The sequence below is a fragment of the Phoenix dactylifera genome, chromosome 14 (assembly GCF_051530095.1).
Source record: "Phoenix dactylifera cultivar Ajwa chromosome 14, Ajwa_hap1_PhDact_Kaust_v1.1, whole genome shotgun sequence".
NCBI classification, from domain to species: Eukaryota; Viridiplantae; Streptophyta; class Magnoliopsida; order Arecales; family Arecaceae; genus Phoenix; species Phoenix dactylifera.
In genome coordinates, this window is record NC_143203.1 from 27,156,553 (window position 1) to 27,168,114 (window position 11,562).

At 34.5% G+C, this 11,562-nt stretch overlaps 1 protein-coding gene across 6 annotated transcripts; it reads left to right on the top strand.

Annotated features, from left to right (window-relative positions):
• Nucleotides 1-1,181: 1,181 nt before the first annotated feature.
• On the top strand, nucleotides 1,182-11,310 carry LOC103697007 (zinc finger BED domain-containing protein RICESLEEPER 2-like). Of its 6 annotated transcripts, none has more exons than XM_026801259.4 (4): nucleotides 1,182-1,366; nucleotides 2,287-4,712; nucleotides 4,810-5,113; nucleotides 5,191-5,972. In XM_026801259.4, exons 2-3 carry the CDS (start codon nucleotides 3,753-3,755, stop codon nucleotides 4,945-4,947), a joined length of 1,098 nt encoding a protein of 365 aa, XP_026657060.3. In that variant the 5' UTR covers nucleotides 1,182-1,366; nucleotides 2,287-3,752; the 3' UTR covers nucleotides 4,948-5,113; nucleotides 5,191-5,972. The 6 variants fall into 6 exon arrangements, 1 of the variants encoding a protein (XP_026657060.3); XR_016398296.1 differs by lacking the exons at nucleotides 2,287-4,712; nucleotides 5,191-5,972 and adding exons at nucleotides 8,266-8,759; nucleotides 10,843-11,310 and having other exon boundaries at nucleotides 1,192-1,366; nucleotides 5,003-5,113; XR_015972932.1 differs by lacking the exons at nucleotides 2,287-4,712; nucleotides 4,810-5,113; nucleotides 5,191-5,972 and adding exons at nucleotides 8,266-8,358; nucleotides 8,630-8,759; nucleotides 10,843-11,310 and having other exon boundaries at nucleotides 1,195-1,366.
• Nucleotides 11,311-11,562: the final 252 nt, after the last annotated feature.

The following is an 11,562-nucleotide window of genomic DNA, read 5'->3' on the forward strand; positions in this document are numbered from 1 at the left end:
TCTCATGCACTAATTTTATGGATCTTAGACATCTAATGCCAAATAGATATAAAATAAAAAACTTTATCAATGCCTCAAAAACATGTCTCATACATAAAACATGATTTTGTTAGGGCGACAATTCCCATAGTGAATACTAGCGGTGGAAGCCAATCAACACCTATTTAAGCTGAGCTGGTCAAAAATCGTATCTCATGCATTAATTAAGCGGGGTTACTTAGTTAACCAGGCCGAACGCCACCACTTCTTGGATGGTCAAAATTAGGCAGTCAACAACTTGGTTAGAGATATTTCAGAGAGAAGGGACCGAGGGACAAAAGGGAATAGATTTAACACCAAGTTAAGCTATCTCCACCCGCCATGGTCATTTAACCCATGCAGCCCTGGGTTTCCCATCTTTTATGGCACCTGGGGATCTGTGCTATAATAGACGGTAGGTACGTTCGCATGTTAGTTAACTTAGTTGCAGCCTAAAAAGTCTAAATTTGTACAAATGATGAAAGTTGGAGAGAAAGGGAAAAAAGGATTAATTTATTCTATCACCTATTAAATAGGATAGATGGATTAGAAGGAGAGAAGGTTAAGCAATTATTTTATCTCAGTTTTTTTTTAAAATATCCATTCAGCCTTTCTAGGAAGGTAGTTTAATGCATATACTCAAATAAATGATTGGTTAAGAAAAATATTGCAATACATAGGTTAAAACTTAAAAACCTTTTATTCCTATACATTCTCCAATTAAGTATAATCTAAAAAAAAATTATAAACAGGTAGGTGCAAACTTATAATGCTTAAAACGAGGCGTATTCTCGTACATAATAATTAGGGGCATATTCAACTTTTGTTATTAAGCCAACTGAAATCATCAAACTATATGATGAGATCGTGCCTATCAATTATATGCTCTACTATTATGGATAAATTACATGCATACATCTTGAATATCAAAGGTATGAATCTTATAATTTTTTTGAATCACATCCATTCAAACTTTTAGTCTTAACAACCTACTGAAAAAGATTTACTACTCCAAATACTAAATACTAATAATGTTGTTAAGTGTTTGTTGAAGGCTGGAAATAGTTTTTCAAAATTTTTATTAAATACTTTTATTTTATTTAAAAATATTTTTTAAAAGTCAGAAAATACTTTCGAGCCTCTAGAAAGCTTTCAGGCGGGCCATAGTCCTCTCACGTACAAAGTTAGGTGACTACGGAAGCGTACGGGCCGAACCCGTAGTCGTTTCCATTTCCTGCTTTCCCTTTTTTCGCTCTGCGACCACAGGAGGAAGTGAGGCTAGTAATCTCTCTCCATGGATCTTTGAATCCATCCTAGGGTTCTTGCTGCTACATTGGTTCCATTCTCTGTAAGCCCTTCTCCTCTCCGTTCCTTTATCCCCTTTTTAGTCTCCCAAGCTCGGCTTTTCTACTGAATTCCTTTTTCGAGTACTTCTTCTGTTCTTTTAATTTAGCTTATTGCCAGTTTAGCTTAAGATTTTAGCTCATTGCTGTGGCTCGATTCCTGTTCGGTGAAATTGGGGAAAAATTAAAAAATGCTTTTGCTTTTGATTTCTTCACATTACAGATCTATTTTCTGATATTGCATAGGTTGTTTCTAGATACATCTTAAAAATTTTGGTTGGCCTCTAAGGGTGGCTAATGACAACAATCTGTTTTCTGTGGGAAATAATAGTAAGCTTTATGCTTAAAGCTTTGATCCTCTTAGTCAGAGGGGCTTTCTTTGGCCTTAAAATCATTGGTTATAATAAGTTCACTGTCCTGCTATGTTATGCTTCCTTATGCTTTAGTGAAAAACATAACTTCTAATTATGTTTTTTCCTCATCTTCACTCTCATGTGGTATGACTATTACATCTTGATTTTTGGCTTCTATTAAGCTGCTCAGACTATGGTATGGTAATGACTGTTGCTATCTGACAAAACCATATTATAACTTCAACTTGCCTTTTGTTCATTTGTATACTTCAACACAAGGTGGGGTTTACATATCTGAGGATCTAATTGCAGAAGCAAGTGTCACTAATGATGTCTATTTGAGTTGTTTCTTGAACTACACCTACTAGATATTGCAGATGCCTGCTTTGCTTGTACACAATCAACTTAGTAAAGCTACTAGATATTGCAGATGCCTTTTTCAGGATGGAATAGACTGCAGATTTCATTAGGAATATTTGAAGATCACAGACTTTCTAACTGTTATTGCTTAACTTTGATAAGAGTTTCCGAAGAATTCATGTTTTTAACATTATTATTTTGTTTTTTTGCAGTGCATTTACAGTTGTTGGAAAGTAGAAGCAGTTGAACATCTAAGTTTTAGAGATTATTTTGATAAATCTGACTCAGCAAAAGTAAATGCTTTATAACCTAATGGTTTCAACCTCAATGTTTCTTACAACATCTCCAGTATGTGGTTTATCAAACCTATAAGTATAGTGAAATGATTTAAACTTCTGTTTGCTTGCAGTTGATAGATCCCAAAGTTTAGTAGCATATAGGTTAGTTACAACAAATGTAATGTCCATTCAAGCAGATTTAACTGGTTTTATTATCTTGATGAATTTAATTGTGTTTTCTCCTTTGCATGATTTTTATCTCATACTAGTTTCCTTTTTTTGACTTGGAGTTTCTCATAGTTGATTTAGCAGATCAAATTTCTATGCAATTCATTCTGGTCATATCTTGTTTTCAAATTATGTTTCCGTTCTCTTTTCATTCTTCTTTTCCAAGTTCATGTAGCTCAATTATAGTGACCAATTATTAGATTTCTATGCCCCCCACCACCCCCACCTCTTCTTTTTTTGTTGCTTTTGCCTATTTATTATGGCATGGAGGTGGGTGGGTGGGTAGTTTTTGTGGGGCTCTTGCTTGCTTCTCTTGCAACAATGGTTAGTGGTTATGTATGTTGGTTTCTTAAATATTTTTTTAATTTCTTTAGCATGGTTACTTATTTTTAGGTCTAACATTTTGTGATTCTAATAGAAGAGTGAATTATGTTATTTTCCTTCTTTTAGCTAATCATTTTCTTTCTAAATTGGTATTCTGATATAATTTTAAATTATATGATATAGATGGATAAGCAGTTCGTCGTGAATATAAAGTTAGAGAGTGATGATGATAGGACAAATGAATCGACGTCCTTAGGTTCTAATACAATTGTACGTGACTCCACACATGGCAAACGTAAAAGAAAGTTGACTTTCCCTGTTTATCAATATTTTCATATAAATGAAGCAACCGAAAAATGCAAGTGTATAAAGTGTGGTGCAGAATATTCATTTGGTGGTAAGGTTGGGACCGAAAATCTGAAACGTCATTTAGAGAATTGCAGAAAGAACCGTGACATAGGACAAATGATCTTATCACAACTCAAGGGTCCATATCAATGTGTTCTACTAAGTTTAATCCTGACAAATTTCATGAATTGCTAACACTTGCAATTATTAAGCATGATCTACCATTTCAATTTGTTGAGTATGAAGGCACTAGATCTTTATTTGCTTATGTTTGTGAGGAGGCCAAGTTAGTATCAAGGAATACTGTAAAGGCTGATTTGTTGAAATTATATAAAAAAGAGAAGGAAAAATTAGTATAGTGGCTACATTTAATTCCTTCTAGGGTAAGTTTAACTTCGGATTTGTGGACCTCCATTACTACCGATGGGTATATATGTTTAACTGCCTATTTTATTGATGAAGAATGGGTGTTACAAAAGAAAGTTCTTAACTTTCGCTTCATGCCTCCACATAATGGCATATCTTTATGTGAAATTATTTATGGTTTGTTGATTGATTGGGGGAATGAAAAGAAATTGTATTGCATGACTTTGGATAATGCATCAGTAAATGATGTTTTTGTTGACATGCTAAAGATCCAACTTAATTTGAATAATGCACTTTACTCAGATGGTGAGTTCTTTCATGTCCGATGTTGTGCTCATATTCTTAACTCAATTGTACTAGAGGGATTAAAGGAGATAGATGAACCCATCTTCAAAGTTGGTGAAAGTATTAAATATGTGAGAGGTTCACAAGTTCGGAAACAAAAATTTTTGGAATGTGTTAGACAAGTTTCTTTGGAAAGTAAAAAAGACTTAAGGCAAGATGTTCCTACAAGATGGTATTCAACTTTTTTGATGCTAGAGAGTGCTCTCTTTTACCATCGCGCCTTTCTTCATTTGAAATTAAATGACTCTAATTACAAGCATTGTCCATCTGAAGAGGAGTGGGGTAAAGTTGAGAAGATTAGCAAGTTGTTGAGTGTATTCTATGATGCTACTTTAGTATTCTCCGGAGCTAAATATCCTACATCAAACTTGTATGTTTCTCAAGTTTTCTTGATTGAGTTTACTTTAAGGCAAGAGATGCAGAGTGCAGATGCTTTCATACAAAGAATGACACGGCAGATGTATGAAAAATTTGAAAAGTATTGGTCGGATCATAGCTTAATCTTGGCTATGGCAGTTATTTTGGATCCTCGGTACAAATTTCAGTTTGTGGAGTATTGTTATAAGAAGTTGAATAGGTATGGTTCTACTGAGAGCATGCACATCCGTGATTATATGTTTTTTCTCTTTAATCAGTATATGCTTGCTTCTTCTAAAACTCTAACTACTAGCACCTCAACTCATGGAGATATGGAGACTGCTACTTCTTTTGAAACTTCTGAGGCATGTAGAAAAGCAGATGCTTTTAAGGTAATATAAAACTTTTTTATCTAAAATAAATGTATTGTGCTTGTATATGGTATTGTTTTTTTTATAAATAACTCATTCCATTTTTTCAATAATGTAGGATTTTGATACATTTGAAAGCTTTGATTTTGTGACTACTGCACAGAAGTCTCAATTGGAATTATATTTGGATGAGCCTAGAGTTGATAGGAAATCCAATTTGGATATCCTTTATTTTTGGAAAGTCAATCAGTTTTGATATCCTCAACTTTCTCTTATGGCACATGATATTCTAACTATTCCAATATCTACAGTCGCCTCTAAATCTGCTTTTAGTATCGATGGGCGAGTACTTGATAAGTATCGTAGTGCACTTAAGCCGGATATTGCCGAGGCCTTGGTTTGTAGGGTGTTTGAAAAGAAAGGTATATGTTTTATTAATTATATTTCTATTATTTTTTGAATGAATTTATTATTATTATTTTGCAATATTTCAATGTAGATGTTGAGGAGGCCGAGTTAGATGAGATTGTAGAAGATGTCATAAACTCAAGTTCGTACAATGAAACTCAATCAACTCAATGCTCGGCCAATGTTGAATCCAATTCATAGCGAGTTGAATCATGATCATGGATACTCCTTTTTGGTTTTGGTTTAAATATGGATGTTGTTATAATTTGGAACTTTTTTTAGTTTTGCGTTGACTATGGATGTTGTCATTGGACTTATGGAGTTATGGTAGTGGTTATTAATTATTAAGTATTCAGATGATGAAGGAAATACAAGTTATCTGGATGGAATTGCAACTAGAGAGAGCTAAATCTCACATGATGACAAAGTCCTTATAGGGCATACTATAGATGTTTGGTGTTGGTTGGTTATGGAACAGCCAGATGGTCCTGCATTTGCTAAACTACTTAATGGATTCGATGCTGCATCTCGATATGGGATCAACTCTGATGATAATTCATCGCAGAAAATTCCAAATAGGGAAGTTTTCTCTAAAATATTGGCATTTGTTCTATGTGAAGCAGACTGTATTTTTGGGCTATTCCATATGTACATTTGGATGATTTGATTTGTATTCCTTATGTCTTTGTAAAGATTAAATGTTTTTGAATATTGCTAGTATTAGATGAATGAACAAATAACTTGGATTCCTTATGTTCAGCTTTTTATAAAGATTGAATGTTTTTTTAATGTCAATGATGTTGGGAAAAGATTTGTAATGTTTTCTACATTTACCTTCTTTTTTTTCTTCTTTTGCTACTTAATGTATAAAACAGGTTGGATCGGGTTGGGTTGGGCTAAGGCCTAAGAGGTTGCCTATTTATTAAACAGGTTAAACAGGTTGGGTTGGGCAGGTTAAATAGGTCAGGTCAGGATGGGTTGGGCTAAACAGATTAAATAGGGCGGGTCGGGTTCGGCAAACAGGTTAAACAGATCGGGTCAGAATGGGCAAATAGGTTACCTGTTTATTAAATAGGTTAAACGGGTTGGGTCAGGTTATCTGTTTATTAAACATAAAGGTTCATGTTGTAATTTCTGACCTATTTAATAAACAGATCGGGTTTAGGTTTATGATTTTTTGACCCGACCTGCATCTGACCCGACCCGACCCGACCCGACTCAATTGCCACCCCTAATTCAAGCTCAGGTTGCTAGTATCAACACTCATTTTACCAATTGAGCCCATCGGCATCCTCTTAATAACTCTTGACTCATGTCCTATTTTAATTAAGGGCCAAACCTTTTAGACATTGGCTTTAGCAACAGGCTACTGGTAAGTATCTACGTCCCACAAATCACTTAGTGTCCCATCTTTTGTGGAAGCTGGGGTTTGGTGCTATACAGGAGAATAGATGGGTTAAATGTTGGTTGCAGAATCAAAAATCTGGAATTGTTGGTTTGAATGGTGTAAGGGTATGTTTGGATGCAATGAAAGCTATTGGAAAACTCATTTTCCATGTCTAGTTTTTATTTTGTTTGTTTCATTTGAAAACTAACAAATTTGGAAAACTTATAACTAGTTTCTAGAAATCTTTTGCCATTTTCATGGAAAATTCTTAGTTTTCTTTTTCCTTTTCCATGGATTTCCTTAGAACCAAACATGCCCTAAATTGGAGGGGAGGAAGTACCAACTCCATGAAGTATGCTTGAGTTTCTGTTTGGAGATATTATTTGTAGGACAAGATGGGGAAAATGGTCCTTTTCTTTTGTCGGTAAACAAACGGCCTTTTACTTCATGAAATTCAAATCAGCTTCACCAACACTGTTGTGCCATTCATACTATCATGGATCAGATCTCATAGAGATTAGTGTTGGGGGAAAGTCCAATTTCCAGCAACAATTAGCAAGTCATTGTAGGTATGAAAACTATATTATTTGGTCTTGCGCCATCATATTCACACAAACATTATAGCATATTCTCCAAATGTGCATGTCCTATGAGGTTATGGTATTCCTACCATCATGGGTATGTGTACATCAATAAGCACATGTAATCATGGCAGGAAAAACATGCCTCTAGCTGTAAGGCATCTCCACCAAAGTTTAAATTTTACACCCCTCTTATTGAAGTTTCTTATGGATGGATTTGGCCATGATGTATATCTTCTTGGATGATATAGTGCTAACTATATAATCTATAAACAGTTGCCTTGTCATATTGAGGGTGGTTATTGGCAAATGAGTTGTATGACAACGGTTCAGTAATTGTGATGTCATTTCAGTCGATCATGTTATGATTGCTGACATAACAACTTGCTGTCAAACCCTCATATCATAAACAAAGTAGAGATATGCATCGTGCTTAAGATGAAATGGGTGGATTATGAAATCATATTGATGTTAACCTTGCTCATTTTGAAAATTTAGGCTTGCATTTAAAGCACTTTGTCTGGGTTTTGTGCTTAATATGTGAATAATTTACTTTTGTAAATGCTTTATCTTAAAAATGTTATGTTTTAGAGTGTATATTTGCATGGCCCTGCATGCTACAAACCAGGACAAGCACAAACTATAGCCTGAAGTTTTTGATCTCTTTGAGCACTGGTGACTTTATTATGGTTTTACTGGAAACGCCGTATGCTGGCCCTCGTTGAATCAGTTATACAGTATTTTATCTTGGCCATCTCTGGTATACTTAATGTGGAATAAGTTGAGTAGCATTGTTGGTCAGGGCTGGGGTCCCCTAATTGTTGAAATTGGTTTCGAAGCTTCCATACATCATCTGATGGTGGCTGATTCCTTCCAGATTGTGAATTAGCAAAAATTCTCGATGTTCTCCCTCTAATTCTAGAGCAATTTAACATGGAAGGGGAGTCTGGTTTTCTATTGCCTAGTTATTCTGTGTATCTCATTGCCTGCCTTGATATTTGCAGATTTTTGTATAGCTCTGTTCTTGTTCTATTCTTCTTTGGGTCTGCAAGGCGCTAAATGCTTTTCTAATCCTTCTCTTTAAGTGATTTATTATGTGACTTTTGCTTCATTGAACTTAAATAATTAGTAATTTTGCTTGCACTTTCAGCTTGTCCAGCTGCTAACTTATCGCTTGAAACTTGTGCTGCTGTTTTAGGTGAATGCTGTCCGGACGATTGACTGGCTCGTAGGAGATATGCTCATTGGCGAATGCTGTCTGGGTCGAGTGCAAGTATTCTACTTGTTCCTGGTAAGACTATAGCCTAACTTCATGGAAACCTAACAGAGTTTTTTGTGAGGTTACTAGGGAGTGCCGCCTCCTGTACATAAGGTGCTAAAAAGAGTGAGTCTATTCTTGTCACTGTAATTTAATATCTAACATAGTTGACTCCAAAGTTTTTTAATCTCTCACTCCTTTTGGAATGACAATTAGCTTAGATGGATGATAGGATCGTTGGAAAACCTGCATATATTAAATGTTGAGTGTAATTTAATCTTTGGTGATTGGTACACGAGGCCAGGGCTTGGTACTTTCTGTGTGTATCTTTCTGCTTCCACTGCGGATCGGTGGGTTCCTCTTCCGGCTTCAGTCTTCTCCAAATCGAGGAAATAAAGCATGCATGATATGTGCTCGCCGATCGATGGAACCCGGTAAGCCCCATTTCATCGTGGTATCATTTGCCCTTTCGTTTTGCACCTTGTTTCTTTAATGGGCGCGCTTCTTAAGGTTGATTGTTTCGTGTCAACATTTTCCTTGAATTGTGCTCCCTGTTTCTTTAATGGGCGCGCTTCCAAAGGTTGTTCCGTATCAAATATTTTCATAAAAAAACGACGCTAAATGCATGTTGTTATAGTATTACAGCACACCCCTGCACACGTCTCCAAACCCCCTCCCATTTTTAAGCTTTGTTTAGGAGGTCGAAATGGAACTGTGGCAGGTTTTCAGGCACCACGCCACTGAGTATTCTGAAAACTAGCTCTAGTTCAGTTGTAGACACATATATTAGATCTTGTTCACGACACCAATGGTTAGCCCACTTATATTTAGACCAAAAACACGTTTCTTTCTACGTTGGCTTCCGCTTTTGTTGGAATATATATAATTGCCACTAACTTGTGCAACGGATATTTAATGGTACCAAAGGACGAGGGATCGTAGCAATAGGACTAGCATCTTTAGTGGTCACTGGTCACTGGATCTTTGCAGGTTGCTGCAGATTAATGTATGGTAAATGATTGCGAAGCAAGGGACCCATAATAAACATAGGCATGGGGAATGCAGTTAGTGAAGTCATGTGGAAAGCCATGGGGAGCAAGCAGGATAGGAATTAGGCCCTATTTGGGGGAGCTTTTGGAGGGTCAGAAAGCACTTTCTGACCCTCCAAAAGTACTTTTAGATGAAAAAATGTGTTTGGTAAATTTTTCAAAAAGCTGTTTCAGCTTTTGCGGAAAGCTGAAAACAGCTTTTGGGAGAAAGTTCCAATTTGGAGCTTTTGGGAGGAAGCTGTTTCAGCTTTTTCGGAAAGCTATATTTTTGACAAAAATGCCCATATTAAAATAACATAATTACATAGTTTGTCCCTTTATAAACCTAAAAATCTGCTAGAGCCAAGAACTCTAGCCGTCAGACTCCCTTCCATAAGAAAAGGTATTTTTCTTTTCAATTTTTGTATGCATCTCTTGAACCACATTTTAGAAGAAAAAAATTTTAATCCTTTTCCATACCTTCCAAAATCAATCTATTGTTTTTTTTTTTATCATCAACCTCGCGGCCCACGCTGAGGTCCTCCTCGAGCGTGGACCACAAAGAAGAGCCCCTGGACCGCGGAAAATTATTTTATGAGAAATTATTATGGAAAATTATTTTGTACTAATAATTATAATATTTTATACCTTTATTTTTGTATTATACTATAAATATAATATTATATTATATTATATCATAATACATTAATATGTTATGTTAAATAATTTAATATTATGTTATATTATGAAAAATTAATTTATACTAATAATTATAATATTTTATACCTTTATTTTTGTATTACACCGTAAATATAATATCATATTATATTATATCATAATACATTAATATGTTATGTTAAATAATATCATATTATATTATATCATAATACATTAATTGTTATGTTAAATAATTTATTATTATGTTATATTATGAAAAATTAATTTATACTAATAATTATAATATTTTATACCTTTATTATTGTATTATACTATAAATATTGTATTATATTACATTACATTATAATACATTAATATGTTATTTTAAATAATTTAATATTATGTTATATTATGAGAAATTAATTTATACTAATAATTATAATATTTTATACTTTTATTATTGTATTATACTATAAATATAATATATATTACATTATATCATAATACATTAATATGTTATGTTAAATAATTTAATATTATGTTATATTACCAAATAATAATTTACTCTAATAATTATATTACTATTATGCTATATTAACATAATATTATTTTATATTAGAATAATATTATACTATATCGTATATTTATGTATTAATTTATGTTATGTTTTATTATGTTCTGTTGTATAATACTATGCAATGTCCTTTATGGTAATTTTGTCATGCAAAAGTACTTTCTCAGTTTGTTTACCAAACACAAAACAAAGTAGCACAGCACTTTACGAATGTAGTTACCAAACAGCAAACAGCTTTTTATAACAGTTCTACTTCAGACAGCTCTACTTCCAACAGCTCTACTGCCAACAGCTCCCTCAAACCGGGCCTTAAGCATCTTCCGAGAAGGCCGCGCCTCTTGTATCGATCCATTCGCTCATGCATGTTTGCCTTCACGAAAGTGTATTCGCCAGCAGAGCACTTGGGGTATTAATACGAGCGCCGACCATCTTACCACGAAGGCTGGCAATGTAAAGCTTAACAAGTGGTCGTGCGAATTGAGCTCTTAAATAGAGTTCCAGCTTGACCAAGGCATTGAATCAAGATAACTGACTGGCCATTGATGAGAGGCCGTGGATGGAAGCTGAGGTAGTTAGTGAGATATTTTAGGGCATATTTGGATATTTTTATAGGATTGGGCTAAAACTTTTATAGGATTTGTGGATGTGATTGTACATTTAAGTATGGTCTTGTATCAGCCGATTACCATTTAGCCCAAATCTTGTGGAAAGAAGAAAAATTTTATAGTTTTTTTTTCTTTTTTGTTGCAGCCTGAAGACAAAGATTTGGCCTACATTTGGACAGACTTTTAAAAAATGAAACATAAATGGATCTATAGGCTTGATTTTTATAGAATTTTCAGTTTAAACAGGTTCTTACCCGTTGGGGCATGCATTATTTGTAAGGTCTGAATCGTGCAACTACAGTTGTAGAGTTTCCTAGTGTTGGATGAACGCAAAAGTATCGTATCCAGCGCATGCCGCATTCATGTAGCTGAC